This window comes from Sebastes fasciatus, chromosome 6 (assembly GCF_043250625.1).
Source record: "Sebastes fasciatus isolate fSebFas1 chromosome 6, fSebFas1.pri, whole genome shotgun sequence".
NCBI lineage: Eukaryota > Metazoa > Chordata > Actinopteri > Perciformes > Sebastidae > Sebastes > Sebastes fasciatus.
This window is the reverse complement of record NC_133800.1, coordinates 32,980,540-33,008,292: the sequence shown is the minus strand read 5'-3', so window position 1 is coordinate 33,008,292 and position 27,753 is coordinate 32,980,540. Positions and strand designations below refer to the sequence as shown.

Below are 27,753 nucleotides of genomic sequence, written 5' to 3'. Positions count from 1 at the left end.
TGCATTATTCAAAATAAAACACACACACAAAAAACAACAATTAGACACCAGTGTTGAAAAGGCTAAACACTGTTTTAACTTCCTGTTCTGTATATTCTGTACAGACTCTTCTGTGCAGCTGAAGCCATCTTACTGATAACCACAATCCTTGCTGCAGAAAATGGCATTGTTATCTCTTTCTATCTTTTTTTTTAAGATAAAAAAGTTGAAATTCTCTGATTAAATGTGATTAAATGTGAATATTTTCTGGTTTCTTTACTCCTCTATGACAATAAACTGATTATCTTTGAGTTGTGGACAAAACAAGACATTTGAGGACGTCATCTTGGGCTTTGGGAAACACTGATCACCATTTTCTGACATTTTATAGAGCAAACAACTGATTGATTAATCGAGAAAATGATCGACAGATTAATCGACAATGAAAATACTCGTTACTTGCAGCCCAGACTGCTTAAAGCCTGTGATGCAGTAACAACAAAAAGGTACAGAAAAAGCTACGGAGCTTGATATTTTGGAGAGTTACCGGTTCATACAGACTCCAGTAAGCACCCTCATCCTGTCAACATTATTACCCTTTGAAATATTTTAAATGATCCAGTGACATGAAGGAACAGAAATATTAACTCATATATTGCTGTGCACGTCACGTTTTATTGAGCAGCAGCAGTCAGACGCCAAGCTCGGTGACAAACGCTGCTTCCTTCCTGTGGTTTGCATGTGGAAAGCTTTTAATGTGAAGTAGTAACAGCAGGAAATGTTCAGGTATGCGTCAGGGTTATAATAGATTAATAGTTTTTCTTTTAGTTTTGATTTTTTTCAGGTTAATTTTAGTTTCATTTTAATTACTTTCAAAGTGTGTTTGTTAGTTTTGATTTAGTTTCAGTTTTTCAGAAATGTTTTTATAAATTTTGTTTTAGTTTGTTTTTGTTAGGGCCAACTATAATGTCTCAGAAGCATGTAGCTTCATAAACATACAAAATACATGGTTGGAAAACTGTGTAGGAATGGCGCATAATGTTTAATCTTCCCACTACTTTAGTGAAGCAATTGCAGCATAGCGCCGTCTCCTGGTAGGTCAAGTCTGTTACATTTCTGTGTTTCAATTTCAATGTAACGAGAGGTGACACAAATTCATGCCGTTTTTGGTTGTGATATATTAAACCTAAAAAACTGAAATTAATTTACGTTCATTTCTATTTTATTTTAATATATATATTTTTATATAATATTTTTAACCAGGCAATATCTTCTCAGTTTAGTCTTTCTTGAAAGGATATAGTTTTAATCCAGTATCAGTTTGCTAAAAATATTTTACACTTCTTATTTTCAGTTTCAGTTGACTAAAATAACCCTGGTTTGCATTAGCAGTATCTTAACAAAGCAAATCCCCCTCTGATACAGCGTGGAGCAGAAAACAATGAGGCTGCTGCAGTATCTGTTAGATAAAAGCAAGAACAGGGATGTAGGAAGAGAACATTTTACTCCACACAAGAGCTACTTAAGTACTGATACCTGCACATCTAGCACAATGACACACAGCTCAGTCACTACCAAGCTGGTCCATATTACTGCAGTTCAGCAGAGAGGATGCAGTGACGCTGCGTATGATCACGTCATGCGTTAAAGAAATTAGTGCTGTAATAACGAATTTGTGTTTATGCGTTATCACGTTAAATGTGACAGCCCTAAATACAATGACGTGTATAATTCATCACTAAATCCTCCAAAAGAGTTTATTTTTGAATTTTCATAAATGATATAATTTCTAGTATATAGTAAATATAGTATTTATCTACGATTTTATGACATGTCATCAAGTTTTATCACATATTTTCTATTCTTTTGAAACATTTCATACGTATGCTCAGAAAAAGAGACCATAAAGTATTTAAACTCAATTAACTGCAGATATTCTTTACTAATATTCAGTACTCAATAACGCCTGCCTCTTGTTCAGTGGGTATGAATGCTGGTATGAATGGCATCTTAAAATTCCAATAACATATACAGGAAATGATAAAGCATGTTTGCATGTATGGGATTCCTGAGTCTGGCAGATGTCACACTAAAGCCAGATCCAGAGAAGTTAATGCACACAGATTAGGAGGTATGAGCCTTTCACATGCACATCTGCACAACAGAACAGAGGTGGTTTACTCAATCCAATGAGAGTGGTGTCAACTATACTGCTACAAGAGTAAATAGAAAGGTTTTACTTATTATGCAAACAATTGTTTGATTAAAAAAAAAAAAATTACAACAATATCCAAACTGGAAAAAACACATATTCATCTTATCAAGATAAAGGGCACTACGGCACTTGAACAGACATAAAACTCCTGTTTGTGAACAGAAAGAAAGCCAACATGCCCTTTGGCATAAACAGATAATTGTGGTGTAAACTGGGCTACGTATATTTTGCCTGCAGGCCCTTTCTTGTCGGGATGATGCTCACCATTTACTAAGTTGAGTCAACAAGTATTAACATGTTCAATGATCCCTGAGGTCTTTTGGGAGCATTGGATTTTTGTTTACTCTGCTTGCTTTTAATTGTTTTCTGTTTTAGCCGCTGTGCTGAAACAGCAGTTTTATAGCAGCTGGCAGGTCCAGGTGTGTGTTAGGAGTGTGAAAGTGATGATAAATGTATTCTAGTACAAAACCCTGTTGTCCAAATTAATGATTCCAAGCAAAACGCAATAAAAACTAACAAAGGGAGTTACTGTTTTACACGTGTAATAAAACATATGACTGATTGTCTTGAGTGTGTCGACATCCAGCAGATTAATTGTTCAATTCCGCTCTAAAGTCTTGGCAGTGCCTGTGGTGAGAAACCTCCTCCGCACCAGTCCAGGTACAGACATGTCCACTGGTGAATTGCTGGCTCTTTTCACTGGCTTAGTGGCCGTCTCAACTTCCCCACGCTCACTTAGCCTGAGATATTTTGAATTCCCACAAACCTGCGTGATGCATGCCAACTCTAGCCGTCATCTCATTGTTTTTAAAGGGCGGGTCCATTATTTGAGTTTTTTATATCATTCTGTGGCCTCACATTGGTGTTCCTTATGTATTCAAATTCAAACATTAAAACTTTGGTCAAAGTACATATGTTTTAGCGTCAAAATGCTATTTTCCGAAGCACTTCTAATAACTTTTTTCCCACGTGACCTGACGTAGGTTTCTGCTTCTCTGCTACATATACAGTATACACACCCTTAAAGTCAAATACAGTAACTTAGATGACGGTCGGCACGCTCCCAAGTTTGGAGAAACAGACAGGAGTACCAGTACGTGGACGCCACGTTAGTTCAGAGTCAAAAGTCACACAATAAACAAACTAACCGATCAAGGCAGCGTCAGACCAGCAACTCCCAGACAATAGAGTCTGGTGGCTTTGAAGGTATGCCTTCAGTTCCCCGTCAAAAAGGGCTGTCCGATGGCAAGTTAAAGCGGTAAAAATATTCTATATATAGCGTACAGTTAAACTGTTATTGATTTTTTTTTTGCAAAAATAAATTTTTCTGCTGCTCCCATCCACAGCCACTTTACCTCGCTGTCAGAAAGCCCGTTTCCGACAGTAACTGAAGCCGTTAAAACGCGGTCTTCAAGACCAGACCAGACTCAATCCACGAAACAGTAATTTTACCTCGTAGTACGTGGGAGTTTATACATACTGCTCCTATTTTTATACTTCCTTCTATTTAAATGGTTCATATTTTGTTACACTTTGTTTAACTCTTTTTTACTGTGTTAGCTGAAGCATCGTTTTTGTGCAGTCTCCCCTTTGCTGCTGTACACTGAACATTTCCCCACTACGGGACTAATAAAGGAATATCTTATCTTATACAACCCCACTTCAAAAAATCTGAAATAACCTTATCAGTTATTTCCAAACTTTACACTGCTAACTTTGTCTCAGCTAGTGCTAGCGTTCACATTGTTCATAACCTCATTGATTAGCTTTGATTAGCTTACTTTGGAAACCTACGTCACTGCTTTTGGACGGCTGAGTGGCCGTTTCCCGCCCTTTAAAATCAATAAAATGGGAATAAAAAGATGTCTGGGTGCTGTGACTAATACATGTATATCCTTTTTAGTTATTTTTAGGGTTACATGAAAGTATTGCGTTCTTGATAATTAAAGAACATTGAGGTTTTAATGTAATAACAGAAATTCAGTCCACCTAATTTGTAGTCTGTCCCAAAGAATGACAATTTATATAATAGTCTGGTGTTACGAAAACTGGCCAGACATCTTGAGTGCCCAGGAACTGACACACCAAAAACCAAGTCCAAACTCACCACCTACTGCCAAGAAAATGCAAATGACTGCTTCCAGCTTCCAAGATTTTCTGGATTTCTAAGTCATCTGCTGTCAAACTATTGCAAGTTGCTGCCATTTGGAGCCGTTACGAAACCGAAATTGCCCAACAGAGCTGTACCTTCAGGATAACTAATTGAGAAAACCACAAGTTCATATTGAGCTCCATCATTTACATCTACAGCCAAGAGTGATTTTATGTCTGCACATTACAAACAACAGAGAGAGATGACTGAAAAACACCCACGTCGTATGACAAAATAAGAAAATGAGTTGCTATAGTGATGGGGGTGTAGGGACTGAAATGTAAACACAAGTGTGCCAGCCTTCTGCGAGGGAAATATGAGTGACCTTCCTTTCCACTTGTGTGAGAGGAATGTGTGTGTGTGTGTGTGTGGGAGGAAATAGCTCTCCATGTTAACTGTTCTACACCAGCAGATACAATCGTCATGCACAGAGAAGCAGGCAGCTACAAGACTTATTCATCAAAGCTCAGATGTGATCCAGGGCAGAGCCAGTTTGGCACAGACACGTCTTCAGATTGTTTTTAGAGCAGTCAATGGTACAGTATACAGTAGCCTCCACCCATTTTTGACACAGCATAACATTTTCTCATGCATGATGTAAACTCACAAGCCTAATGTCTGCACAATACTACGTCATCTCCAAATGTATGACAAAATTGAATGCATACATTTCTGCACAAGATAAAATGCATGCCTAATTTGGCATGCATACACGGGATTGTGCATATTTTAACTGCTTTAATTAAATAACTAGTAGGGGTCGGGGAAAAAACATCGTATCACCTATGTATCGCGATTTTTTTTTTTTTACGATTTTGAATTAGACTTTTTAATGCCAGAATTGAATAGTGTGACGTCATATCCGTTCCGTATCGGTCAAAAACTAAAACAAACAGCAGTCGGCAGCAGCGATTAAACCTATTATCCTAAATGGACAAGTTTATTTATTTAAATTTGTTACACTATTTTATAAATTAAACTAATAATTCTATAATCCTAAATAATGGACAGGTTTTTTTTATTATTATTTTATTTTTTTTTACTATTTTATAGATTAAACTAATAATCCTATAATCCTAAATAACGGACAGATTTTTTTTTTTTTTACTATTTTATAAATTAAATTTATAATCCTAAATAAATGGACAAGTTTATTTATTTTTATTTTTTACACAATTTTATAAATTAAACTAATAATCCTACAATCCTAAATAATGGACTTTTTTTTTTTACTATTTTATAAATTAAACTAATAATCCTATGATCCTAAATAATGGACAGATTAATGGATAATGATTTAATCGCTAAACCACTTATCTAAAAAAATCCCACTTAAAACACTTTTTTAAATGGTCTAAACGTGCTGCCCCCCGTCTTCTCTAAATGTTTATGCTCAAGTGCTTGCATTGCAAAAAGGAAATCAGGGGCTCTGTTAAGTGCAGAGAGAAGTGAGGACAATATGAGTTCACTCTACATTTCACCATGTTTACTGAGGCAAGCCCTTCAGTTCCTTGTCAGTTTGTCCAGGCGTGAACCAGAAGGAACTTTTGAGGAAGTACAAAGTACACCGAGCTGAGTGTGTAGTATTAATATGCTCGCCTCAGGGTACTAGGAGAGTCTTGACCTGCTCAGCCTTATCACTGAAGGGTGGACTTTCATTTCTGAGAATGGCGCGGTCAGGCTCTCAGGCCTTTTGATTTTTACTGATGTGAGTTTATCCGAGACCACATGTCGTGTTGGTCAGGCTTTGTCTGTTTGGGGACACCTGGAAGCTGCTTGACATCCTCCTAGATACAACTTTTCATAGATGTTCACATTATGTGCATCAATTTTGTCATATGGATTTTCTATGTTGTAATTTCATTATGTTGTTACTCTGTACACACGACATCTATTGCGACTTGACCACACCTTGCTCAATAAGAGGCGGAGCTGGATACAGGAAGTCGGCTCCGATCTCTGGCTCGCTTGAGCGAAGAGGAGTTTCGTAGCATTTATTCACCGACAGATAAACTATACACACACTGCTACACCTATGTTAACAGCTATAACGCCACCAACAACCTCACACTCACCGCCAACACACACATGGTCTGTTGGAAACTCGCGAAAGTTACGCAGACTACGTGTTCGGCAGCAAGCACGAAGCCTCCGGCAATGCTAGAGCTGCTAACGTAGCACAAATACACACACTGTTTGTTGCTCACTCGCTAAAGTTATGCCGGGCAGACAAAGTATCGTTACGCCGGGCAGACACACAGCTGACAACCTGCTAAACTAAACTAAATGTGGGGTGGAGACTTTTACTGGGAAAGTGGCTGCATGTCCGCGACACTACACGCAGCATCGTAGCTGCTAAGTTAACGCTCCCGGACGGTGAACTGGGGACTCCCGTCAACGAATATCTGTTGTGCTCCTGCAGCTGGTACGAGGCACAAATCTTGTCGGTTAACGATTAATAATTGGTTAACGAGGGTCGGTTATTGGTTAAGAACATTTTTCAAAATGAGCGATCAACTATTTGAATCGATTGACAGCCCTAATTATGTCAAATTAAATCTGAGAATAGTCTGTAAAGTCTGAAATTGTGATGGACATTTTTAACTATTTTCTGACATTTTATTGATCAAATGATTAATTGATGAATCAAAAAAAATAACTGGAAAATCAACTGATGATAAAAAAAAATAATCATCGCTTGCAGTCCAAGCTGACGGCTAGATCAAAAATTTTCAGGAAAGGTTGAAACTGATCAATCAAAAGCAACACTTCTTGTTTTCTTCTGACCCCCTCGGTTTTGGGTAAATGTAGCTCCAAGAGCTTTTATTCACATCTTTGTTAATATATACAGGTATGTCATTAAATGCGGTGCCAGATTTTCTTGTAATTTATCCCCTGTGCTTATCTCAATAAAGATGCTCTGGTGACAATAAGAGCTGCAGGCTCTTGTATGCAACAGTGAAGAGAATCTGCTCTGAGCTGCCTTTCCTGTTTCCTCTGCTTCTGTATTGTTTTCTGAGCATGCTCAGTGGCCAGGAAGGAGCACAGAGAGAGGAGGGGAGGACGGTACAGGGGGGGGGCTCTGTTTCCATGGAGACGGGAATACAAGGCTTTACACTGCAGCCGCTGTGTTATGCAATAGGGCTGTTACCATGACGATGTTCAAGGGGTTGGGTTGAAGGAAGAAGGGGAAAAGCTCACAATGCTTAAGGGCGACGCGTACTGAGAAAGTGCAGATATGAACGTCCATGCACAAACAAGACAGACCGAGACCAACGATCTGCAAAGGCTTTAAAGGCAACGCGAGCTGAGGTGTCAGACGACACTCACAGGCTGACGGTGCATTGTGCTATTTACAGTACAGAACTACATTTACTAGTGTGACACCAAGTCAAGTGAATATTCAATGAACTACAATGACTACAATTGCATGCAAAATAATATCCACTATTATTCCGAATTGAATACGGGTCATGTAAACAGCCTATTCTGTTTGGATATTCTGAATTAGACCTCATTCCGAATGTAGGATTTTCCAATTTACGGGCAAACATGCCGCGTTTGGGAGGTGGCGCTCCTGTTGCGCTTAAATCTATTCTGTAAACTGATGTACTGTTTTTAATTTCTTATTCTAGATTTGATTTGTGTACCTGTATTCTTAATTTTAGAGTCCATGTTACATTTTTGTTTCTGCACAGAAATCAATGAAGTTTAATCTTTTTCTGAGAACTGATATCATCATTTTCTGTCTCTGAGAGGTTTCAGTAGTAAAGCCTCAGGCTCCACCGACTATCGCCCACAAGAGTTCACACAATATTGCCTTCTTAGCTGTGTGTAGAAACAAAATAAATTGTAGTATGGGGGTCTTTAGCCAAGTAAAATCACAATTTGAGGACACAAAAAAATGTATTCTGTTCTGCATATTTATTGTAATGATTTATCCATGAACTATAAGAGATTTGGCTGCATCTTCTTTTTTTTCTTATCAAAATGCACTTCCTCTTTCTGTGTACTAACCACAAGTTTTAAGCAAGGTGACTGTGAGGTGTTGAAGTTTCCAAGAACTTTTCACCATCCGATAAGCTAGCTCTATGATGGAAAGGAAACCTGGTATGTTTCCCTGCCTTCTGCAAAATGCATGCTTTGATAGGCTCCAGCATCATCCTGTTAAATACAATGGATCATTCAAGAAAATACTGGCGCACGTACATACAAATAAGAATGCAAATGCTGCCTTTATGAGGGAAACTTGTTTTGTGTTTTCTTTTTCTGCCATAAGAAGAAAAATACACAAATCCTGGAATAATGACTGATAATTACTTTTTTACTACATATAACACTGTCAAGTTTTATAAGTGACCACCAGCAGATCTCATTATAGCAAAGCAAAAATATTCAACACATGCCTCTAATCATCTTCTCAGACTGTGAGGAAACTTGTGAGGAAGCCACTTTTCCCTTCTTGCACTGTGCACACAATAACCACTGAGCATTGATATCAATCTATATAGATCCTCCTCACTTTGGTATGTGTAGTACTTCATCACAGGCTTTACATTAAGGTCTCCTGCAGTGTTTTATAGTCAAGGTGGGCCACCTCCCCTAAAAACAAACACCACCTCTGCGAACATCGTAAAATGTTTTATATACCTTTTATGAAATAAAACATTAACCACATGAGACAAAGAGCTCGGCGCTATTTCACACAGCAAATGCCATATATTCCCTATAACTCCCTGAGGAGTTTCGAGTGATGTTTTAACATTTTGTTTGTCTTGTGCTACACGTGTGATACAGATTACTGTTCCACTGATCTACAGATGGCAATAACGTGTCAAGAAATGCAGCAATGTGCTGGGAAGAAGATTTTCTTACGAATATGTATGTGGAAGTTACACCTCAAGGATTCACCCAGTGCATGTTGGTGACTAAAGACCCAGAGACACCAAGCTGACATCAAAGAACTAGCGCCGATGAAGGCCGACTGTTGCGTCGCATTTGTTTTGGCCGACAAGTTGCATTTGAACACACCGCAAACACTACAGCCGACGGCCAGGTAGCACGTACGTTCTGTGCCTACGTGAGATGAAATAACGCTCCACACCAGTAAAAGCGGTAGTCTGTATTCGTCATTCAAAAAGGGAAACAGGAAGACTGAGGACTGCGGATATAAAAGCCGTTGTTATATGTACATGAAATAAAGTGGCGTTTGCCGACCAGTGTCACACCACTCTCAGTCACCACTTGGCTTCATTCCAGATGGCCATGTCAGATGAGATGAAGATGAAAAATGAGACGAACCTTCTGTATGTGTCCTCTTGACTTTACTCATTGGCTTGCTTTCCCTTTCTCTTCTCGTGCTGTGATTCGTTTAAGTTGAACAGCCAATCAGAGTGATTTCTCTCACCGACTGGCTCCGCCGCAGATTCAACATGCGGAATCGGCCGAAAAAACTCCAACACGAGCAGACTAGTGCCGACGGTGCGGGACGCACCGCAAAAACTAAGCCAACAGACGCTCATCAATGCCCGACTGACGGCTTGGGGTGTCAGGGCCTTAACACTGAATGTCAATAGAAACTTTGTTTACAAGAAAACTCCACAGGGCACCTTTAATATACTATATAATATAATACACAAACAAAAATTCATCACGACATAAGATGCATCAGGATTCAGGTCGCTTACCGCCTTGGCTAAACAATTTTCTGAAGTAAACCCTGATATAATATTTATGTTACTAATACTAATACATTTACTACAAGAATAATACTAAATGGTAGTGTTGCTAGTTACTAGCAAAACTACTTTTACTTTTTGCAATAGATGGATATTAACCATATTTAAGGCACTTACAGACACGTAGTTATGTAACTACAAACGCGTCGCAGCAAAATGTGAATCAAAACTAATTTCGTTGTTGTAAATTGCCTTTTTCCTCATTCCTACACTGACTGCTTTATCAACCCTGTTTACCAAATGAGCAGTTATTATGTGCTGTATTGTTTTCAGTCAGTATGATTGAAGCTGGAGCCATTTCACTATTCTAATTTCTACAAATAGCATCTAGATTACACAACAGACTTAACAGAGACTGCATTAAAAACATCAGACTAAATACAGATGACTTCCATCATCAAATAAATGAATGTGTTCACCTTAACTGTAGGTTTGCATCCCTTATCACAGCAACTAGCGTGTCATCAGATTAAATATATGTAGTTCATTTACCTCAAAACTCCAAAGTAAACTTGGCTACACACCCAGCTGAATTACATTACAGACAAACACTGTAAATACTGTACTGTCTAATCTGAAGTACAGCCGCTCTCCTACAGAAAGAGCTGTATAAACTTCCAGCTGTTGCCGACCAAACACTCGGACCTTTGTATCTCTGTTTGAGCTCGTTATCTGCCAGGTCAGTAGATTCAACCACCAGTCGAGTCTCTACATTCAACCACATTCAGATGCTGTTATTTTGCATACATACAAAAATTCAGCCAATTTAATGAAGCACCCTTTTGTATCCCTGAATGAGGAAAACCAATTAATACAAGAGCTAATAGGACAGCATTTCAGTAGTATTGTGCAAAGAATTAATTTGACTACAGAAAGAATTTGTCGCCTCCACCTACATTCAGCCTCCTTCTTCCAACATCACAACCAAAACTTCAAGTTTTAGTCATAGTGTATACTGTACAGCTGAAAAAATTAGTTGGTCAACAGAAAATGAATCAACAGTTATTCTGATAATCATTTAAGTCATTTCTTTAAGCAAAAATGCCAAACATTGACTGGTTCCAGCTCCTCAATTGTGAGAATTTGCTACTTTCCTTTGTCGTGTGTATGGCTGCTATTAACCATTATTTTCATTGTTGATTATTTCCTTGATTAATAGATTTGTTGTTTGGTCTAAAAATGGTGAAAAACGTTGTGTTTAGCAGTGTTTCCCAAAGCAGAGATGACGTCCTCAAATGTCTTGTTTAGTCAACTCAAAAGGTATTCAGTTTACTGTCATGGAGGAGTAAAGAAACCAGAAAATATCCACATTTAAGAAGGTGGAATCAGAATTTTGACTTTTTTTTCTTAAAAATTACTCAAACCGATTAATCCATTATCAATATAATTGGCAATTTAATAGTTGACAACCAATCGATAAATCGATTAATCGTTGCAGCTCTCGTCTAATGTGATAGTAACCTGAATATCTTCTGGTTTTAGACAAGACAAGACATTTGAAGACATCATCTTGGGTTTTAGAACATTTTAAATAGGCATTTTATAGACCAGTCAATTAATACAGAAATGAATCTGAAAAGTAAATTGATTAATCATTTGTTGCAACACTACATGAGTTGTTTAAAAATTGCAAATATTGTCTGATTCTAGCTGCTTTTCTGTTGTTTTTTTAATATTAGTTTAAATTAAGTATTTTTGTTTTTCACAATTTTGACACTTAAGAGACTAATCCATTAATAAGGAAATAATGAATCGACAGATCAATCAATAACAAAAAAACGTTTTAGTTTGCAGCCTTAATACCCTCAACGATCCAAAGAACATTGCTACAGCTACTCATCTATATATACTTCCTCTACAACCATGCAGGAGAATCAACCACATCTCTTTGCCGATTCTCCATTAACAACCTGTTTAATAAACCACACTGGTGATTTGTAACTTATGCTGGTAATTTGGAATATTAGCTAAATGTGCGGTAAGAATCATGAAAATGCAAAACGACTTGCGTTACATGCAAATATGTGGCTTGTCTCGTCTGAGCTTCAACATTGCACAACTGTTGAGAAAGTAAATTCAACATGTTGCTTTGTGCCTACAGTAGCACGACTTCCCTTAAAAGATGAGTCAAAATTAGATGTTGTGTGTGCCGATTTCCATGGAACTTCATAAAATAGAAACTAAGAGATCACATCAATGCTGTCTGACCACTTCTGCAAATGTAACTTTGCATAGAGTCACGTCATTGGTTCTTTTTCCCCTCACAAGCCACAACACAGTCACCTTTCATACTGTTACTCAAACAAAGCAAGTTCGTGCTCATTTGAATCAGTCGATTTCCTTAGAAGTATGTGGATGCAACAGCAGTGCAGTAATAAAATGCATCTGCCAGGCCCTGATGATGAACATCGACATCAAGTTCAATGCAACAAGCCGCAGTGTGCTTGAACGTTTCACGCGTTTGTTGAACCAGAAGTCATCGTGCTCGTCTTGGCAGGCATAATCACCCAAATTACAACAAATTACATCTCCTTCTGAATTGCACAACAGGATCTCAGAGTGTCAAGGCTCTCATTCTCTCCCGCCCTCTCCGATTGGCTGTGGAGTGCTGGTACTGATGTCAGAGGCAGAGGGGTTGCCATGGAGACGGGCGCCACGGTGGCATTTCAAGGAGGACGGGCTCATGGCAGAATGAAGCAGAGCATCAGCAACGGGTGAGAATCAGGCGGGTCAAGGAGTTGAGATCAAGACTAGAAAAGATATTTAATATAAATATGATTGAAATGTGTTAACTATATATGAAATGTGGCGGACAATACCAATATTTATTTTGATAAATGGCACACTGTATTACTCGATGACTAGTTGTATCTTAAAACAATCAAATCCAAATAAAATGTCCTGGTGAGCTTTGTCTGGACTCTAAATGCACTTATTACCAGACTACATGTAAACTTATTGCATATCAGGGGCGTAAATCACAAGTTTCATCACGATACGATATTATATCAACTCTTTGGACAATGATACGATATTTGCCGATATGGTTTGTGGACTCGAGTTCGGCTTTTTAGCCGTAACCATCTTGGATTTTTGCAACCAGAAGTGACACGAGAGGGTGGAGCTAAGTACAACCAAACGCTGAATAAGACATTTTTAGGTGACCAAAATGTTACAATGAACTTCCATGAAGTGAAAACACACTGTGAAAGAGTTAAAGTTCTAAGACGAAAACACGGATAACTTCCAGACCGGACCGCGCCGTTGTAACGACCTGTCAATCACAAGGTAGCCCCGCCCTAAAGCATCCCCTGCTTTATGGTCTATTTAACTCTAAATGGGACCATAATTTACTAAATGAACATCATGCTGTATTGAAGAAGACTTGAAACTAGCATTGAGACCATAAATTCATATTAACAATGTTTACTGAGGTAATAAATCAAGTGAGAAGTAGGCTCATTTTGTCATAGACTTCTATACAATCAGACTTCTTTTTGCAACCAGAGGAGTCGCCCCCTGCTGGTTGTTTGAAAGAATGCAAGTTTGAGGCACTTCCACATTTGCTTCACTTCTTAGACCCCAGAGTTGCCCACTGGGATGCACTGATCCCATGCGTTGGATCATATCTGCAACGTTACAGACCGTAAAAGGCAGATCAGGTATCGGCTATTAAGTTTCTTTATCAATTTAATTGTAAAAGTCCTTTATCGGTCACATTCACTCCACGCAACGCGGTATGCACATTTTAAATTTAGGGAAAAAGAGAGCAAGATCGATAAGATAGGGTGAGATATCAGAATTGATTGTAGGGATGCACTTATCCAGCTTTCTCTCTCCCAATACCAACAGATGCTATGACATCCCATTGTTTTGTTTCTTCCAATTTGCCACATACATGACCAACTGCCACCACTTACTGTAGATATCAAACTTTTTATCAACAGGAACCACTCGAGCAGCATCCATTCCCCCATGATCTAACTGCTCATGTGGGCGTGTTAAAGAGGCAGAGCTCTGAATATCATCACAGAGGGTGATACAGTATCTTGCGATTGTGTAAGCCCGACGGCGTACACTAACTGAAGCTTGTGTTAAGAGGCTACGTGCAGCCCTCAGCCGCTGGAAAGCCCTGACATGCAACAGCCTCGCAGTCAACAAGAGGCTATTGAAAACAAAAATAGGCCTACTCTGAAAATGACACAGACATGCCTCACAGTCGACCGCCCTCTTACCTTACAGTCAAACACAACCAGATTTCGTAATACAGCATATCCTGACACAAACTCAAAGCTTTGTAGAATAACATCCTGATTACCAGACCTTGTTTGTACAACTTGTATTAACTGAAGACTCACAGACTGATTTTAATCCTCTATCCCATCTTGTTTTATTAAGATTTTCTAAGGGTGTAAGAAAATATTGATACACGAGTGTCGCGATATTATGTTGTGCAATACTGTATTAATTCTCCAAAACACTGTATCAATGTTTAATTAACCTCTTTCTGAAGTTGTTGCAGGCTCAGTTTTAAAGAAGATACTGGCATCATATGAAACTAGAAAACCTAAAGCCCGGGCCACACAGCGCGCATCATGCTCGCGTGACGGCAACGTCGCGTGTTGTTTTTTATTTCGGCGTCCATGTTAACAGGTTAGAGTGGACACACTGCCCGCATGAGACGCACGTCAGACGCACGTCAGACGTGCGTCTATTTTATAGAATAGAAGGCTCGCCTATTTTTCACGCTTGCCGCTTACCTCTCGGCTGCGTCTCCCAGCAGCAACAGACAGTGAAGGTGATCTATTGACAGTATATGAGCAAGATTACTACAGTTTCCATGTCTAGACATCTGTAGAATATGTCACTGACCATCAATATTCTACACTTCCTATCTAGATTTCAAAATAAAAGTCCTCTAGCGTTTTTAGTGCACAGAATCATTCATTCATTTACACAATGCTTTTATTCTGAAATACTCTAAATAAAGCAGTTGTCGGCTTGCAGGTTTCCATCAAGTTAATATAGTACAGGCTTTTAATTATGTAAACACTGTAGTAGTCATAGCAGAAACCCTACATATGCTATACATATAATAGACTGGGTTAATAGGTTATAAGAACATCAGGTGATGGGCAGTATTTTTCGGATGCGCTCTCTCTCTCTCGCGCGCTCTCTCTCTCGCGCGCTCTCTCTCTCTCTCTCTCTCTCAACAAACACCACGTAACTTTATTGTTCTTTCTTTTAGAGGTGTTATTTAATTTTTTTAAAGATATTTAATAATAATTTTCGTTTTCTAAAGGTTAACAAATAACGAAACTGTTTATTTTGCTTTGTTTTATAATAATAAAAAAGAAACACTTTACTTATATTTATCATTCTGAAATACTTCAGGTGTTTTTCTCCATCAAGGCGCAGTTCAGCAACAAGGTGGTGAAAAGCTCCAAGTTGCCGGAACATCAGCATTTATAATGTAAATTGCTGTCCCGCCCCAGATGTAAATTAAGTCGTTTTCGATAAAAGCCGCAACCTGGAATGCTGTAGAACAGGAACCCGAAACCCCCTGGAAATGTTGTTTAAAACTGTGCCAGTCAAAGTGAAGAGGGATTGCTGTAGGCTCTCTCTTACTACTAATGTATTTATTTATTTTTTTGTATTAATATATAGCCCACAGAAATCCCTCTTCACTGTCAATGAAGAGGGATTTATTTATATTTATATATATATATATATATATATATATATATATATATATATATATCCCTCCTCACTGTCAGTGAAGAGGGATTTATATATATATAAATCCCTCTTCACTGACAGAAAAGAGGGATTTATATGGGCTATATATTAATATTTATGTATGAATTTATTTGCTTGTTTTTAATAATATTTACAAATTACCACACAGTTCTTACCCTTTTTTGTCTTAAATAAATATAAATCACATTTATTATGAAGTTAAATGGCCATTAAAAGGCAAACTCTATGTAGAAAGAAAGGGCTGTCAGCAACAGCAAAAACACAGCTGACAGGTAGCTCCGGGACGCTCCCGAGACGTGGGTAACTCGCGTCTAGTGTGAACACCCTAGGTGGGCATGACGCGGCCACGACGTGACGCTGCCGTCATGCGAGCATGATGCGCGCTGTGTGGCCCCGGCGTGAGGAATCCCTTGGTCACCATGTCACATTAGCTTGTTGGGAAGGAGGCTAAATAATGCTCCAAAGTTAAGCTAAATTTTGGCAATTTACACCGGGGTCCCTTGACCACTGACCTCAAGATATGTGAAGAAAAATTTCCACTAATCACATGCAGTTTTTCCATGAGGTATAAATGTTTTATTTTTGCCTATTCTAAAATGGTTTATTTCTGGTGTGTTCTTTATACTATGACAGTTTTCCTAAAATTAAATAATAAAAAAAACAATATCGCAATATAACACCTTGCTTACAGTATCGCAATATATTGAATTGTTACCCCTGTATTATGATATGTATCGTATCGCCAGATTCTTGCCAATACACAGCCCTAAAATTTAAAAGAAATCAGTACAACATGTTAAAACTACAACTCTGATTAAATTCTAATAGGGTACCTACAGCTAAGAACACTAACAAAATATTTGTTTTATCTTGTTTAAAATGCTCAAATTATACTTTCTAGTACACTAGTCAATACCTATTTTGCTTGGAGTACAGACGCTTCTGCTTCTCAGAAACACTTAACGGTCCAGTGTGTAGGATCTGGCATCATCTAGCGATGATGTGAGGAGACCAACAACCAACTGAAGCCTCTTCCGTGTGCCAAGCATGTTGGAGAGCTACGGTGGCCGATGCAAAAACGCAAATGACCCTCTTTCAAGCCCTTTGGAGCAGAGCCAGTGTGTAGAGTGTGTGTGTGTGTACGTGGGAAGTGAGTGGTGAAGCAAGAGAGAGTGAGCGGCGGCAATAGGAGCGAGTAACGTCATTGACTCCGGCCCAAGCAGGAAAAGTTAACAGAGTTTTGTTTGTCCATTCTGGGCTACTGTAGAAACATGGCTGACTCGATGAAGACGACTCCCTATGTAGATCTAAACGGCTCATTCTAAGCTAACGAAAACATGCTTCTTATTATCAGGTGATTATACACTAAAGAAAACATACTTATTAATATCATATTCCATTTCTGCCAATGGATCCCCTAATTGTTACAAACTGGTCCTTTAAAAAGTGATTGCTGTTAGATCACATTTAGAAAGAAGAGAAAACAGTTTTAAAACATATCAGAGCCATTACATGTATTACCATCATCATGTAGCTCCTGTATCAGACATGAGACACCGATGAAGGGTTGTCCATCCCAGGTCTCTACTGTACGGGTCAGACATTTCCATAAGAGCCACATCTTTCCAGTAATAAAACCCATGAGCAGCTATAAATCCTCAGCCACCAAGTTTGCATCTTCGACACAACGTTATACTCGCTGTCCTTGCTTGTTTTTTTTTTTTAGGATCACACATTGAAAACAATAAAAGCAGCAAACAGCAGGACATGGAGACAGCGAACAAAGCTGTTGGCATGGCAACCGTAAACAGCATCTCAGCTTTAGAAAGTTGTGGAGGTTTTTTTGTATTATTTTGCAAGGCTACTTTTTCACATGTCTAGGTGTAAAACTTTAATATAAAGTGTCTTTTACATATAAGCATAATGCATACACTTTATCTAGCTTTAGTTTTATTGTTGGAATGTATTTAGCTAAAATACTCTGTATGGCTTTGTCTCCTAACAGGAAGATGGATCAACCAATCAGCCTGTTTGTGATCGACAGGGCTGCAGGACACATTGTTGATATGTGGGAGGTGTGCCTGTCTGCACCTCATCTGAAACCTACAGTAATACAAATGTAGTTATACAATAACCTCTCTGTATAGATCTGTAGAGATGTTTTATAAACACATCCCTGCAGAAGCATAATTACCAAAGCTCTTGTGAACTATACATTTACATTTTTATATCATGTTTAAGCTGTATGTATGCATTTGCAATCTTTTCAAATCTTCTTCAAAACCTCCATGTGTGAAATGTGCTTAGGTATACAATGTATATAATAAAATTAGGGATGTCAAAGTTAACACGATAACGCAAATTTGTTTTAAAGCCACTAATTTCTTTAACGCATTAACAGAACTTGTGAATTTTATGTTGTAGCGGGCTCTGTTCTATAGCTAGAGTGACGATTCTGGCATCATATGAGGCTAGATAACCTAAACTGGAGGAGGCTACATAACGCTCCAAACTTATGCTAAATTTTGGCAAGGAAAAACTGGGATGGCCATTTTCAAAGGGGTCCCTGCAGCTGTTGTTCCCTGTTGGACTTGAGTTTGCCATGTTATGATTTGACCATATTTTTTATGCTAAATGCAGTACCTGTGAGGGTTTCTTAATTGCAAATTAATCGCACATTTTTTTACCTGTTCAAAATGTACTTTAAAGGGAGATCTGTATAGTATTTAATACTCTTATCAACATAGGAGTGGACAAATATGCTTGTTTCCCTCACAGGTACTGCATTTAGCATCCAAGATATGCTCAAATCATAACATGGCAAACTGCAGCCCAACAGTCAACAACAGCTGTCAGTGTGTCAGTGTGCTGACTTGACTATGACTTGCCCCAAACTGCATGTGATTATCATAAAGTGGGCATGTCTGTAAAGGGGAGACTCGTGGGTACCCATAGACCCCATTTTCGTTCACACATCTGGAGGTCAGAGGTCAAGGGACCCCTTTGAAAATGGCCATGGCAGATTTTTCTCGCCAAAATGTAGCGCAAGTTTGGAGCATTATTTAACCTTCTTCGTGACAAGCTAGTATGACATGGTTGGTACCAATGGATTCCTTAGATTTTTTAGTTTCATATTATGCCACTCTAGCTTTAAAACTGAGCCAGCTACAACCTAAAAATCACAAGTTGCATTAAAGAAATTAGTGGCGTTAAAACGACTTTGCCAGCCCTAAAAATATATACAGCCATTTGCATAAAGCAAGCATTTTTTTGTCCATGTTGATAAGAATATTAAATGCTTAACAAATCTCGCTTTAAGGTACATTCCATCTTTTCTGACTTTTCTTTCTAATACTTGTTGAATGCAGGCCAGGGGGGGAGCCGTTTACAAGATGCTAACACCAGTATATAGTGGTGCACTGCCACCACAAAGAGCCAGATAAAGCACAACTTCCTGATTCAAAAATAGTTCAGATGCAAACTAAGGGATGTCTACGAAAGTACACGCTGCACCAATTTCTCTGGCTGCTGCACATCAAAGCAACATGACCAACTGACTCAAAACTACAGGTATCAAAGAAGAGCGCAGCAAGACAGCAAGTGCACTGAGGCCGAGGCTGACACATCACCCACTCCAACGCCAAAAATATAGAATCAACACCAAAGTAAAGAACTGGGCTTTTACATGAACATGAGTGAAGAATACTGGACTGTTCATACAGCTCTTGCTGTGGGTATAAAAAGGTGTTGATACAGTAAATTCAGGGCTACAAGAGGAATTGAAATCATTGCGAAGATGGGGACAATGCTCTCAAAAAAGCCCCTAAAAGAATCTGAATTTCTCCTGGAGAAACTCAGAAAACCAGTCACAATGCTGTCTCGAATTACATAGTCAAACCCAAGTGTATGTTGTTGCATATTTAGTCTCACACTTACAAGCGAGAAAGGCTTGTAAAAGAAACAAAAAGGTCACATTTAATGGACGCAATGTTCTTGTAACTTGTCAGTTTGCCATATTAGAGATTTTGGCATCATTGGGAGTTAAAACAAATACAGTTCCTGTTCTTGTAATCTTAGTAAAGCATGATGTTCCTGTCTGTGCTTGTTGCTCTGATTTATGATAATAATATGAGATATCTGAATACGACTGTCTCCTCTATACTTTTGGAAGATAAGCAAGACTTGTAATTTAATGCACATTTATTAGCTGAAGCTTTTTGATGACCTGAAAGGTGAAACTTGCCCAAATGAATCAAACAAATGCATTAAAACTGAGTGGTAAATTCCAATTTCACCCATCAAATCATCAGTGATCATGTGTTTTCCTCCAAACAGCATCACCTAACCATCATTTGGTCAACAGACAGATGAGAAGATCAACATCAAAAAGATATCTGATCTTATGCATTTCACAATACTGGAATTACTTGTAATAACGAGAAGAAGAAAGGCCAGCATGGGCGAACAGATAATGAAAAGAGCTCCGCTGACAGAAACTGAAACTAAACTATGAGAAAGTTAAAGGAATAAAACGTCACAGTTTGACTGACTGATGATCTCTTAGAGGCTAAGTGCAGACACACCACAGCTATGAAAACCCCACAAGTCACCACTTGTAAAATTAATTGTTGGCTAAGAGGACGACGTGCCAAGTTTTACTTATGACAAAAGCAGGTCTGCTGTCTTTGTGTGAGCTGAGTTTTGGGTAGGGCATTGCAGACACTGAAAATATCTTGACCTCATTTGGCTCATATTAGGATGTCTACTACAAACTTTAACAGTTTATTCTGGATTTGTCCCCCAAGATCAAGCTTTACGGGATGTCAGTCTGTATTTTTTTCCCCCAAGAATGGTTTAGATTCAAGTAACTGTGACCAAACTTCCTCTATGACTAGTAGGGCTGTGTATTGGCAAGAATTTAGCGATATGATGCGTATCATAATACAGGGGTAATGATTCAATATATTGCGATTAGGGATATCAATAATTAACCTTTAACCGACATTAAGCATTTTAACCGATTAACGCTATCGCTTAAAACGGTTAAAAGAAATGTTAATAATTCGTTCAAAAGCTGAGCGGCTCGTCTCTTTATGGAGAAAAAGCTGGTCCACCTTAACAGCCCACCTTAAAAGACGGAGCTGGAGTTGCAGCATACAGGAAGTTGGCTCCGGTCTCTCCATGGATGTATTAAAAGAACAGCTCCAGCTCACTTGAGCGTAGGAGTTGTTGTTTCGTAGCATTTATTCACCGACAAATAAACTGTACACCTACGTTGGCAGCTATAACGCTACCAACAACCTCACATTCATCGCCACCACACACACACGGTCTGTTGGAAACTCGCTAAAGTTACGCAGACCACGTGTGCGGCGGCGAGCGTGAAGCCTTTCGGCAATGCTAGAGCTGCTAACGTAGCACAAATACACACACTGTTTGTTGGTCACTCGCTAAAGTTACGCCGGGCAGACACACAGCTGCTAAACTAAACTAAATGTGCGGTGGAGACCTTTACTGGAAAAGTGGCTGCATGTCCACGACACTACACGCAGCATCGTAGCTGCTAAGTTAACGCTCCCGGACGGTGAACTGGAGACTCCCGTCAACGAATGTCTGTTGTGCTCCTGCAGCTGGTACACCGCTGCATGCGAGGCATAAATCTTGTCGGTTAACGGTTAATAATTGGTTAACGAGGGTCAATTATCAGTTAAGAAATTTTGCAAAATGAGCATCCCTAATGGGTACACATAGAATGCATTTTCATTCACATATCTTGAGGTCAGAGGTCAAGGGACCCCTTTGAAAAAAAAGTTTTTCCTCGCCAATATTAAGCGTAACTTTGGAGCGTTACTTAGCCTCCTTCGCGACAAGCTAGCATGACATGACACAGCTTTAAAACTGAGGCTGCTACATCCTCCTAAAGATCGAACAGCAGCCGGGCTCGCCAGCAGGCCGTCGGATCAGTTATGTCCTCGCTCACAATCACTCTACAGACTTCAATGCTTATTCTAAAGTGTTATTGTCTCTTTTAATGTTATGGCAAACTCACATTCTTTACAACTAAACATCCTTCCAACACTGGGGCTTTAATAGTGAACTGTAGGGCTGGGCGACATTTAAAATGGTTTTGGTGACATATGTTGTCATCTTGCCCGGGCCTAGTGAACTGTATTGCATCATTTCTGCTTGCCTTGATCTAACCAGCGATCTGTTGATAGGGGGAATCATACCAGTAACAAGCGTGCATGTGTGCTTTTGGTGGGTTTTTTGCAGAAAGAAAGATGCTCAACAACCTGCTGTGCCTCTACACTGTAGGCAGTGCTATGTGTCAAGTCAGTGTTCTCAGAAAACCCTCTCACCACAGAGGAGAGAAAAAAAGAACTGCTGTTGTTTGACACAAGGATAATATATTATGTAATAAAGTACAGTGTGCTCCTTTAAGGTCAACTACAGTACCACAATCTGAAGAACAAGATTTAGTGTTTCTGAAAGAGGAGAGAAGGATCTGACTTCATACAATCTGGTGTTAATTATCAGAATGAATACTACAAATGCACAAAGTTACGATAACAATCATGCAGTAGAATGGGGTAAAATCTATATACTACATATAAAACTGTGCATGAATTTAGTTTTGATGTGTTTATCCTGCACTACATCTCTGTAAGCATATCGTTCAGGTAGGAAATACTGCTTCCACTGTGGGTCTCGCCTATAAATTCCTTCACAATAAGAAACCAGCCATCAGCATCAGCTACTGAAACAAACGTACAAGGAACAAACACTGTACAGCTACCATGAGTGAGAACACACGGACATTTTATGATGATATAGTGAAGGAAATATAAATAAATTCTGCACTGACTACAACTGAAAACTTCTATGTATTCAATGAAGTATTAAAAGGGCTAGTCTGGGAGAGAGAAACCACCACAAATTGAATTAAAATCACTGTAAATTTACACATAAGGTGCAGCTACCATGGGTGCGAACATTTTATGATGAAATAGTGAAGTAAAAATAAAATATAAAATTAAATTAGAATAAATTCTGTATTGATTTCAACTAAAAACCTGTATATTCAATGGTGAAGTATTAAAAGGGGGCTAGTTTGGGTCAGAGAAACCACCACAAAGTCAATTAAAATCACTGTAAATGTACACATAATGTACAGCTACCATGTGTGAGAACATTTTATGATGATAGTGAAGCAAAAATAAAGATGTAGTAGTATCATATTGGTAGAAATTCTGCATCGATTTCAACTGAAAACCTATATATTTAATGCTGAAGTATTAAAAAGGGCTAGTTTGGGAGAGAGAAACCACCAAAAAGTCAATTCAGATCACTGTAAATGTACACATAATGTACTGGTACCATTGGTGAGAACATTTTATGATGAAATAGTGAAGTAAAAATAAGATATAGTAGTATCAGATAGCATTGATTACAACTGAAAACTTATATATTTAATGGTGATGTATTAAAGGGTCTAGTTTGGGAGATAGAAACCACCACAAATTGAATTAAAATCAGTAATTTTACACATAATGTACAGCTACCTGAACATTTAATGCTGAAAAGGTGAAGTAAAAATAAGATATAGTATCAAATTAGTATAAATTCTGTATTGATTTCAACTGAAAACCTATATATTCAATGATGAAGTATTAAAAGGGCTAGTCTGGGAGAGAGAAACCACCAAAAAGTCAATTAAAATCACTGTTTAAGTTAAACACAGTGTGCAAATACCATGACTGAGAACATGTGGACATTTTATGATGATATAGTGAAAGAAAAATAAATAAATTCTACATTGACTACAACTGCAAACCTGTATATTCAATGGTGAAGTATTAAAAAGGGATAGTTTGGGAGATGACACCACCACAAAGTGAATTAAAAAAACAATATAGTGAAGCAAAAATAAGATATAGCATTAAATTAGAATAAATTCTGTATTGATTTCAACTGAAAACCTGTATTTTCAATGGTGAAGTATTAAAAGGGCTAGTTTGGGAGATAGAAACCACCACAAAGTGAATTAAAATCACTGTGAATTCAACGTGGAGGACTGTACACACCCTGTTGTGGTGATATTATTGACAAAACACCAGAGATTTGTTCATTTAATGAGCTGCATGCTGCGTTTAAGAGCAGAGGATGCAATAAAAGCGATGCAAAATATGTAACAACATGACATTATTAGTAGTAGTTGTAGTTGTACCTAAATAAAAAATAGACTTCCATGTTAACTACATTGGTCATTATTACAAACCCACTAAAGTCATCTAATTCAGCCGTGATTTAATGTTTTCTCTTCGCTCTCACACTGTTGCTTGCTGCTAAAACATGACAGAATCAGCTCGTTAAGTTTCTAACAGTACAGATAGCAGGTTAGTTAACGTTAAGTCGGTGTAAACTCAGTGAATCATGTCCAGAAACAGCTCGGTATGTCGGTGTAAACTCACCAGACCATCCCGTAGGCTCCCTCCCCGATGTAGGAGAGGTTGCTGTACCGAGGCCCGACGTCGAAGGCCTGTCCGCGGACCAGCTCCGTACCGGACCCGGGGCTGGGGCCGCAGCCAGCAGGGGAACACACCGCAGCTGCTGTCGCCATTATTGAGCTCTGGCTGGTTCTTTCTTTACAAGACTATCATAAAATAAAAAACAGCAACTAAAGAGTATAAAACAGATATCTGTGTTGTTCTGTAGTTGGTCGCTGTGGCTGCAGCTGTTGTCTCGGTGTAGCGGAGGCCTTGCGGAGTGTTTCTCTTCTTCTTCTCTCCGTTAGTGGAGCTGTTGTTGGTTCAGAGCAGAGCGACCTCACCGCTGCTGAGCTGTCTGTCTGTCTGTCTGTCGCAGGCTGCTGCTGGAGGAGCTGAGAGGAGAGGAGAGGAGAGGAGAGGCTGGTTGGTGCTGCAGGAAATAACGGAGGCGGTCATGTGATCCGCTGGTTGCTGTTTTTTTTTTCTTTCCCTTTTTTTTATGGGGATGACCAGTGTTGCCTTCAGGTATTGCTTCTCTTTAGAAATGCATGCTTCCTGTTGAGGGAAAAATTTGCAAAAAAAGTCTTGAGAAATATCTGACAAATGTAAAAAAAAGTAAAAAAAAAAAAAATGGTCCGGATAAAAGTCAGAAAACATTTCCGACCAATGTCTGAAAAAAAAAAATAGTCTGAAAAATGTACGAAAAAAGTCAGAAAAAAAGTTAAAAAAAAAATGTACGGAAGAAACCCGAAAAAGGTTGAAAAAAGTAAAAAAAAAAAAAAAAAAAAGAAAGAATTTGAAGAAAAAAATTCTGAAAAATGTCTGACAAGAAATACAAAAAAATGTCCAGAAAAAGTCAGAAAAAATTTCCAACAAATGTCTGAAAAATTAAAAAAAAAAAAGTAAAAAACTAAAATATCCGGAAAAAGTCAGAAAAAATTTCCAACAAATGTCTGGAATTTTTTTTAAAAAAAGTAAAAAACTAAAATACCCGAAAAAAAAAGAAAAAGTAAAATAAAAAAAATGTCCGGAAAAAGTCAGAAAAAATGTCTGACAAATGAGTGAAAAAAAAAATTCTGAAAAATGTCTGACAAACTGCAAAAAAAGTAAAAAAAAAAAATATCCGGAAAATACCCGAAAAAAGAAAAAAAAAATGTATGGAAAAAGTCAGAAAAAATTTCCAACAAGTGTCTGAAAAACGTAAAAAAAAAAGTAAAAAAAACAAAAGTCTGAAAAATGTCAGAAAAAAGCTAAAAAAAAAAAATGTCCGGAAAATACCCGAAAAAGTCAGAAAAAATTTACAACAAATGTCTGAAAAATGTAAAAAAAAAAAAAAAGTCCGGAAAAAGTCAGAAAAAAATTCCGACAAATGTCTGAAAAATGTAAAAAAAAAAAAAAAGTCCGGAAAAAGTCAGAAAAAAATTCCGACAAATGTCTGAAAAATATAAAAAAAAAAAAGTAAAAAAAAAAAAATGTCCGGTAAAAGTCCGAAAAAATTTCTGACAAATGTCTGAAAAAACAAGTCTGTAAAATGTCAGAATAAAGCGAAAAAAAAGAAAAATGTCCGGAAAATACCTGCCATAAAAGTCAGAAAAAAAGTTAAAAAAAAATGTCTGGAAAAAGTCAGAAATAATGTCCGACAAATGTCAGAAAAAAAGCTAAAAAAAAACAAAATTCCGGAATATGCCCCCTTTAAAAAGTCAGAAAAAAAGTTTTAAAAAAAAATGTCCGGAAAAAGTCAGAAAAAATGTCCGACAAATGTCTGAAAAAAAAAGAGTCTGAAAAATGTCTGACAAATGTTAAAAAAAAGTAAAAAAAAAAAAATGTCTGGAAAAGTCAGAAAAATTGTCCGACAAATGTCTGAAAAAAGGTAAAAAAAAAAAAATGTCCGGAAAATACCCGAAAAACGTCAAAAAAAAAGTAAAAAGAAATGTCAGAAAAAAAGGTAAAAAAAAAAAGAATGTCCGGAAAAATGTCCGGAAAAAGTCAGAAAATAATTCTGACAAATGGCTGGGGAAAAAATGGCTGAAACATTTTCAAAATATTTGCAAAAAAAGTCTGAAAAATGCCTGACAAATGTCAAAAAAAGTAAAAAAAAAAAAATGTCTGGTAAAAGTCAGAAAAAATTTACAACAAATGTCTGAAAAATGTAAAAAAAAAAAAAATGTCCGGAAAAAGTCAGAAAAAAATTCCGACAAATGTCTGAAAAATGTAAAAAAAAAAGTTAAAAAAAAAAAAATGTCCGGTAAAAGTCCGAAAACATTTCCGACAAATACCTGAAAAAACAAAAGTCTGACAAATGTCAGAAAAAAGCTAAAAAAAAAAAATACCAGAAAAAAGTAAAAAAAAAAAATGTCTGGAAAAAGTCAGAAAAAATTTCCAACAAATGTCTGAAAAATGTAAAAAAAAAAAAAAAAAAAGTAAAAAAAAAAAAAATTCCGGAAAAAGTCACAAAAAATGTCTGACAAATGTCTGAAAAAAAAAATCTGAAAAATGTCTGACAAATGTCAAAAAAAGTAAAAAAAGAAAATGTCCGGAAAAAGTCAGAAAAAATGTCCGACAAATGTCTGAAAAAAAAAGTCTGACAAATGTCCAAAAAAAGTATAGTATAAAAAAGTAAAGATCTGCTTCTTTCCCTTTTTTTTCCTTTTTTTTTTCTTCCCTTTTTTCTTTATGGGAATGACCAGTGTTGCCTTCAGGTACTGCTTCTCTTTATAGATGCATGCTTCCACCCAGCATCACAAACACAAACAGAAAGGTAGATCCAGTTGTGGAAGAAGTATTCATGTGTATTTCCTGTACAGTATCAACATTTTATATTTCATGTGCAATAATGTCGTCTACTACTATATTTTTACCACTATGAAAAATGTTCGAAAAAAAGTCAGAAAATGACCGAAAAAAGCCAAAGAAATGTAAAAAAAAAGTAAAAAAAAAAAAAAAAATATCCGGAAAATATCCGAAAAAAAGTTAATAAAAAAGAATAAATCTGAAAAAAGTAAAAAAAAAAAAAAAAAAGTAAGAAAAAATGCCAACAAATGTCAAAAAAAAAAGTAAAAAAAAAGAAAAAAAAAAAGATTTCAGAAAAATATCCGGAAGATATCCGACAAAAGTTAATAAAGGAAAATCTGAAAAAAGGAAAAAAAAAAAAAAAAAGTAAGAAAAAAATACCAACAAATGTCTGAAAAAAAAATGTCTCCAAAAATAGTATAGTATAAAAAAGTAAAAGAATAGTATCTCAAAAAAGTCATAATATAATATGTCAAAAAATGTCATAGTATAGTATGTCATAAATGTCATAGTATAGTACCTTTAAAAAAGTCATAGTATAATATGTTGAAAAAAGTCATTAAAAAGTCATACTATAGTATGTCAAAAAAAGTCATAAAAAAGTCACATCAATAAAGTTTTTATTTAAAG

General features: G+C 37.4%; 1 protein-coding gene across 2 annotated transcripts in view; it reads right to left on the bottom strand.

Annotated features, from left to right (window-relative positions):
• The window catches only part of mapk1 (mitogen-activated protein kinase 1), a 37,771-nt gene extending 12,985 nt beyond the window's left edge, over nucleotides 1-24,786 (bottom strand). The window contains exon 1 of one of the 2 annotated variants that reach the window (XM_074639398.1): nucleotides 24,316-24,786. In XM_074639398.1, the coding sequence (XP_074495499.1) occupies nucleotides 24,316-24,464 (149 nt within the window). In that variant the 5' untranslated portion in view covers nucleotides 24,465-24,786. The remainder of the gene's footprint in view (nucleotides 1-24,315) is intronic. The other variant, XM_074639397.1, reaches the window with a different exon arrangement.
• Nucleotides 24,787-27,753: the final 2,967 nt, after the last annotated feature.